The following is a 7,918-nucleotide window of genomic DNA, read 5'->3' as shown; positions in this document are numbered from 1 at the left end:
TTCAGTGGTTATACCGGCTGTCTCCGTCACCAACCCTCTACACTGCAGAGATACCAATGTTCACACAACACTGTTTTACAACGGTGGAGTCAGATCCATGTAAGGCTCACACAGAGTGTCAGTACAGAGGAATGAGGATTACTTATTTATTGGTAGGGCTGCATATTAAGTCAAAGTCTACATTATACTCAACTGCTTCAACCAGTGTTTGTTGCGTTTTGTTTTGCGTTGCCATTTCCTTTTTACTTAGATACAAGGTCTCTTGGAATTTTTCAGTCCAGCCTTCTTCCCTGGTCCATTTGTCCGGTAACCGCTGTGCAGCTAGGAGCACGGTCAGATATACCACGGCTAGCTTCAAAATCATCTTTAAAAGATACTTCTCAGTCTCACAATAGTGTATTGCTTTGTTATTTTAAAGTAAAACTGAATCAACGTGATATTTAAACACTCTGGTAAGATTAAAATCACAATATATGGACCAGAAAACTCACAAGGCGAATATTTCTGTCAAAGACTCGACTCACATTCATAATCTCGTGTTGAGAATCTGGAGATGAACACCAGCGTCACTGCACATAGCTGTCCTGCTCACTGTGCTTCTTCCTCCCACCCTCTACAGCAGGCAGCCAGAAACAAGCCCAAGACAGTAGATAGAACTCTCCCAGCCTGGGTTCCGGGGATTCTTTCGCACAGACTTCTGGGAAATGTAGTTTGCAGCACTGCAACACCATAGGGAGCAGTCCAGGAAACCCCTTTCCGGCTTTTGGTCTCTACAAGTGCGTCTTCCCCAAAGTTGGGCGACAGTCCGGTCCTACTGTGGTTTCCAGGTGCGTTTCTGACATGAAGGTTGGTCCAGGGTGCAGCGCTGCCTTAGGCACTGTGCGGAATGTGGGTCCATCTTGAAGGGAGCGGACCTGGGCTGGGTGGGAGGGCGGGAGAAGCTGCTTTGGAAGTGCTGTGCTCATCTGGCTATGCCACATGAGGTTACAGGTCAGACTTGGGTGAGGGTTATAGGGACTGTTCCCTGAGCAATGGTTTCCTTAGGACTCCGCGTGCAGCCCGAGTCCGCCTTGGGCTTCTGGAACAGGAGAGCAGCCTGGGAGCGCAGAGTAGATGACAGTACAAGGTCCAGGGTTGCAAGCTAAGGATGGTCAGCTGACTGCCTGCTCCTGAGGGGGGAGCTGGGAGCTCACTGAGCAGCTTTGGTGGGGAAGCCTGCTTCACTTCTGACCCATTCTCACAGGGGTGCTGTGAGATTTCTCAGTATCTGCAGAGCAAATGGATTTCTGGTCCTTCCTGCCCTCTTTAACTGGCCTAGGGTAGTGGTCTTGAGGCCTTGATTGTGTTTTTTGTCTGCCAGTTAAAGAATTAAAAGAGGAAAAATCTGCGACAAAACAAAAGTCTCAGTTGGGAAATTCTGGAACACAGCAGACAGATCTGCCAGGATCAGCTGCCATTTAAAGCTTTGACTAGAGGTGAAAGAACACACATACAGCCCATACACAGAGGGACCCTCTGCAGGAAGAAGGAAACGGAGAACCTGACTCCAGGCAGCATATTAACCTCTGGGTTTCCTTAAAGCCTTGAAAGGTCCCCCATCCCTAATGTAGGGTGGACTAACTGTAAAAACGACAGGTTGTCTGCTTGGCCCACAATGGTTGTGTCAACGTCTTGATGTGGCCTTGAGCTTGTTGAGCTGGTCCAGAAGCAGGGTCCCTAGGAACAGGTGAAAAGCTCTCATGGCCTTGTGTTACAGCGCCAGGCTTTTGTGTCAGGTCAGCAGGTGAGGAGAACTCCCAGACCTGTGTGTATTCCTGGGATTTTAGTAACCAGACTGTGACAGAAAAGAAACATCAGTCTCGTCTGAGGCACATCCCTGTCATCTCTGCATTTGAATGATCTGAATGATTGTGTCAGAGGCCATGGAGAGACCTTGCAAAAGATCTGAGCAGGGGTCAAACACATGCGAGGAATAAACCTGAGCCGCACAGATTTTCATTACGTTGTCAACTCTGGTTACAGGAGAGTCTGCCATGGTGTCCTCTGTAGTCGTTAGCAAATGAAGAAACATATTTTGAGTTGAAAGGTGCATGTGGTTGCATGGCCACCTCAGTCAATATCTGCATTCTGTTCTCTCCATTCTGCAGTCTCTATATGAAATTAAGTCAGGTCTATGAGAGTGCATGGCCCTAATCTGTATCGGATATACTCCACACAGTGTTGCTTTAAGAAGACTCAGAAACAATGTATGAACTATTAAAATCCACAAATATATCTAGACATCTAATGTAAAATGCAAAGTGATAATCTTTTGAAATTAAAATTATAATTATTGCAATTCGTGTTTCCAAAGCAGATACTACATTTGGCCTCCCATTTTTTTTTTTTATGGTTTATTCCACTTTCTGAGTCATGAAATTGCAAGACGTGGTGGCTTAAAGCAAAAATAAATGGCTCTTTCATTCCTCACTTATGGTATAGAGCCGAGACAAAGTTCATTTCACCAGGCTGAAGTTCCCTTGAAACAGTTGCCATTAATTGTATTGGCTACAAGGTTTATTTTAGACTCCAACTTCAGGTAACAGTTCATCTCTGAGGACAGTCAAGGCAGGAACCTGAGGCATGTACTGGAGAAGAGGCCACAGAAGAACACTGCTTACTGGCTTGCCCTGCCTGCTCCCCTGTACCATAAAGGACTGCCTGCTCAGGATGGGCACCACCCATAGTGGGCTGTGCTGTCTCATGAATCGCTAGTTAAGAAAATGCCCCTGAAACTTGACTACAGGACAGTCTTAAGGAGGCATTTTCTCTATTGTTTCTCTCTTCTCGAATGGCCCATGTCAAGTTGACGGAAGTATCCATCCCAATGACTCTTGATATTTATATTATAATTAATGATTTTAATTAATTTAAAGTGTGATATCATTTATTGGTCTGTATTTCAGGAAATGCTGTCATTCTGGGATGTTGCTATTGATTTCTCTCCAGAAGAGTGGGAATGCCTGGAGCCTGCTCAATGGAATCTATACAGGGATGTGATGTTGGAGAATTACAGCCACCTTGAATTCCTGGGTGAGGATCTCATCTATAGTGAATTCTTATTTCACCTCAATGTGTAACTCATTCACTTTGTATGGTATCTCATGGGAGCATTTCAACAGTGATTTTCATAACCTTCGTTTTCAGAAAAATTAGGGAGGTTGCTCCATAGCTAAAAGCATTCCACTGTAGAGGTATTTCATTTGTATTTTAATAAATAAAACTTGCCTGAATACTAGAAAAGCAAAGCAGCCAGCCACTGGCTCTTACCTTGACGTCAGTCTGAAAATGGTGATCCTGCCTCCAGGAAACCTCAGAATGAGACCAAGAGCTGTCTCCCTGTTTTATAATCCTCTCTTGTTCTGGGATTAAGGGCATGCACCACTACTTCCTGGTTTCTATGGCAATCTAGTGTGGCTACTGGGATTAAAGGTGTGTGTCATTGCGGCCTCGTCTGTAAAGCTGGCCAGTGTGGCTGTCTTACTTTTCTGATCTTCAGGCAAGCTTTATTAAAATAAAAATGAAAATCCACTATTTTAACTCTCGGTGTTAAATGTGTATTTCATCCAGCAGTCACTCTGGTGGGATTGCTAGAAATTCAGTGGTGTGAAGCATGGAACACACTTCTTAATGGAAGTGTTTCACAACTCAGATTTAATGGTTGTCCCTTTCAATGCGACGCAGAATCTTGACATCGTACATTCCTTCATGTGCTGTAGTGGTCCTGGGAGGAATCATGTAAGGAGCTGACAGTCTGCAGTCGTTTCTTTCATCATCGCTGTTCTTATAAACAGTGTACTGGAAGGGCCATGTCAGTTCCCAGTAGAAGGACACTTAATCTTGTTCCTCTTTCCTGCAAACAGGTCTTGCCGGTTCTAAGCCATTCCTGGTGACATTTCTGGAGCAAAGACAAGGGCCTTGGGATGTAAAGATACAAGCAGCAGCCCCTGTGCATCCAGGTGGGTAGGGAAGAGAGGGTCAGGGGTAGCATTGAGGTCTAAATATTTCAACAAAAAGGCAGGCTTTCGCATGTGCATTGAAACCTTTGTTGTTGTGGAGAGGATTCTTTTGGTCTCTCCTTGATTTTGTTGTCAAAGGACATCTCTCAGACGTTTATGATATTTTAAGATTCTTAAGCTTTGTAGCTCCCCAGTGATGAGCTGTGTATTTCCAGAGACTTCCATGTTTTTGTTGTTGTTGTTGGTGGTGGTGGTGGTGGTGGTGGTGGTGTTGAGTCTACACTGTAACGTAAGAAATGCCTGAACGTCTGTACACTGTTCTACAGTCTGAGGTGTGGAGGAGCCGTTGTAATACAGTAGCTTCACACAGAAGTTTCTCTTGTATCACACCCATTTTAATGAGTGGTGTCTCGTCAGAGTTCTTTGTGAGTGATGAGAGTTTTCTAAAGTTTTTCCTGTTACATCGTCCACAGGATTTAAAACGCACGCCATGTGGATATGTATTCAAAGATTAAAACTGTCTGCAACTAGAAGAATGGGTTTAGTAGCTCATCAGTAAGCTTTCAGAATTTTGTGGGTTTGCAGGTTTTTTTTTACTTTGTAATCTGCTATGTTGTTTTGTTATTTAGAAGGGTGCACTGCGTGTAACGTTTTGTTATTTAGATGTGTGCGTTGCGTGTAATTATTTGTTTTAGGTACCATATGGATTTTGGTAGGAGGATGAAGCACATTGATCAAACACATCAGGACAGTGTAAGATAAAAATATCTAGTGCTCTAGTTGTGAACTTTCTTTTCACAGGGAAACAAGGATTTCCCTTTTTTATGCCTTGTTCATTGTCTCTCTCCATTCAGTGCTACGTGGTTATTTAGTATTATAAATGAATGGATCTTAAAAAAGGTACTTTTGTTACCAGGCTTGGCACCCCACTCCATTAATCCCAGCACGTGGGAGGCGGAGCCAGGTGGATCTCATCTACATAGCAATTTCCATGATAGCCAGGGTTACACAGAGAAACCCTGTCTCAAAAAACCAAAACCAAAGAAACAAAGAAATAGGTACTTTTATTACCTGTGCATTGACAAAATCCTCAACAAATTTCTGTTATTCACCAGTGAACCTGAAGTTTTCTGTTGATATCTTTCAGGTATTTATTTTCTAGACATCAATAATAAAACATAAAATATCGTCATAAATCTTAGGCTATATTACTTAATCTTGTTGTGCACAGTCTATGAGTATGCAATATATCTTGTGTATCTTCCAAAATAAAACTCTATACTTACAATAAAAAACAATTCTATGGTTTGATGTTGACCCAGTCTCACAAAATTACAATTAGCTTCTCTTTTCCAGGCCTGACTACTTTATAATTTCATGGATGTTTAGCCATTTAACATCTATATTGTTTAATGGGCTTATTTCTATTAGTAAAATACCCTTACAACTTATGTAGCTATTTAACTTTGAATAAAATGGCATATGTCTATGCCCTATTTGCTTGTTCTCTTACTTCAGTAGACGTATAGACTGTTCCCCCTACTCTGCTTTGTGAATTATGCTCATGTTGGTAAGAGTTAAAATATACTATAGTTTCTCATTGATGCTTCAATATGTAAATGTAGGTATCTCTAATTTAAAGATAAGTCATGTAAGTATGAAGACTATTTCCTAGCTTTTGTTCATATCTCAACTTTTGCTCAACAGGAACAACACCCAATGATTGTAACAATTACAGCAGGGACATTGATTGTAAATCACTCCTTATTCAACGCCAGAGAATTCATACAAGGGAGAAACCCTACAAGTGTGAAGAATGTGGTAAGGGCCTTAGTTCTCATAAAACCCTTTCCATGCACCAGAGACTTCATACTGGAGGAAAACCCTACACGTGTAAAGAATGTCACAAGGCCTTCAATACTCGCTCATCACTTTTTATACACCAGAAAGATCATACTGATGAAAAAACCTACAAGTGTGGAGACTGTGACAAATCCTTTTACTATCCTTCAATGCTAAAGCAACATCAGAGAATTCATTCTGGAGAGAAACCCTACAAGTGTGAAGAATGTGGCAAATCCTTTTGCTATCCCTCATTCCTAAAGCAACATCAAAGAACTCATTGTGGAGAAAATCCCTACAATAATGAAGAATGTGGCAAAAGATTTTCCAGTTCTGCACGCTTTCAGGAGTATCAAACAATTCACACTGGAGAGGAACGCTACAAGTGTGAAGAATGTCACAAAGTCTTTCGTTATCACTCCGCTCTTAGGATACATAAGACAGTCCACACTGGAGAGAAACCCTACAAGTGTAAGGAGTGTGGCAAAGGTTTTTCCTCACCTTCATGCCTTAGACGACATCAAACAATTCACTCTGAAGACAATCCCTACAAGTGTGAAGTGTGTGGCAGATGTTTTTGCTCTTCTTCTTCCCTTAGACGACATCAAACATTCCATTCTGAAGACAATCCCTATAAGTGTGTAGAGTGTGGCAAAAGGTTTTCCTGTTCTGCAAGCCTTCAGGAACATCAAACAATTCACACTGGAGAGAAGCCCTACCAGTGTGAAGAATGTCACAAAGCCTTTCGTTATCACTCAGCTCTTAGGAGACACAAGAGAGTTCACACTAGAGAGAAATCCTACCATTGTGAAGAGTGTGGCAAATGTTTCTCCTCATCTTCATGCCTTGGACGACATCAAGCAATTCACACTGCAGACAACCCCTACAAGTGTGTACAGTGTGGCAAGGCCTTTGTTAATCTTTATAGCCTTACTCGACACATGATAGTTCATACGGGAGAGAAATCCTACAAATGTCTTAAAAAATTTACTTCTTCAGACCTTAAGACACATCAAGTGACTTATTCTGAATAAAACTCTATGAGTGCGTGGGGTGTGGTAAAATCTTTGCTAATCATTCAGATCTTATCCAACTCTAACGAATCCATAGTGGAGAATATTAGGTTAATCATTTTGAATGTTGACAGGAACATCTAATTTCCAGGAGCACAAATGCCAAGAATGTCATCAGACAACAGTACAGACTTCTTTTTGCTGTGATCTCCACACCAGTTTGTTCAAGCAGTGTGTTTGAAACTTGCCTTGATGAGTTTCTTTCTTCTGTATCTATAAATGTTCCATGAAACTGTTACCATATCATAACTTTGTCTGTCAGGTATCCTAAATCTGAGATCTGGGCTGTGGCAGAGTTACTGTTATGTTTCCCGGGGCTGGGGGGGGGGGGTCACACAAGCTCCTGTAATAATGTCTCCCGAGGTGTGTAAGAATCTCCATAGACTCATATTTCTCACTAAGTTGGTTTCCGGTGAGGTGGTCTACCTTGGTGCCGATCTGGGCTGAATGGGCATTTCCGCTTGTCTTCCCAGGAAATGCTAACAGAACACATTATTTGATTTTTTTTTTTTTTTTTTTTTTTTTTTTTTTTTTTTGGTTTTTCGAGACAGGGTTTCTCTGTAGCTTTGGAGCCTGTCCTGGAACTAGCTCTTGTAGACCAGGCTGGTCTCGAACTCACAGAGATCCGCCTGCCTCTGCCTCCCGAGTGCTGGGATTAAAGGTGTGCGCCATCACCTCCCGGCACATTATTTGATTTTTGATTTGATTTGATTCCAGGATAAAGAATTCCTTATTTTCTTTAAGTTCTGAACACCATTTCTCCTCTGACTTCAACTGTCATGTCATAGATACCTTAACCCATATTGAAATAAGGACCTGAGTCAATTACACTCACTCAGAAGGAAGGATGTGTTTGATCACTGGCTATGGGATCATTAAGTATAAGACACTGTAGGTGCAGATCTTACTTTACTGTTGATACAGACCCAAAAAGTCATCTCAATCTTGAGTTTACTAAGTTAATGTAAACTGTTAAGGGCAATTAAAACCTTGAAGATAATGGGA

At 41.9% G+C, this 7,918-nt stretch overlaps 1 protein-coding gene across 1 annotated transcript; it reads left to right on the top strand.

The window, feature by feature from the left end:
• The first annotated feature begins 712 nt into the window (after positions 1-712).
• On the top strand, positions 713-7,197 carry LOC119810822 (zinc finger protein 58-like). Its single transcript, XM_038324487.1, has 4 exons — positions 713-827; positions 2,946-3,072; positions 3,903-3,998; positions 5,706-7,197. Exons 2-4 carry the CDS (start codon positions 2,949-2,951, stop codon positions 6,872-6,874), a joined length of 1,389 nt encoding a protein of 462 aa, XP_038180415.1. The 5' UTR covers positions 713-827; positions 2,946-2,948; the 3' UTR covers positions 6,875-7,197.
• The last annotated feature ends 721 nt before the right edge of the window (positions 7,198-7,918 follow it).

This window comes from Arvicola amphibius, chromosome 3 (genome assembly GCF_903992535.2).
Source record: "Arvicola amphibius chromosome 3, mArvAmp1.2, whole genome shotgun sequence".
NCBI classification, from domain to species: domain Eukaryota; kingdom Metazoa; phylum Chordata; class Mammalia; order Rodentia; family Cricetidae; genus Arvicola; species Arvicola amphibius.
Note: the sequence above shows the minus strand (reverse complement) of the source record. Positions and strands in the feature narration are given on the sequence as shown.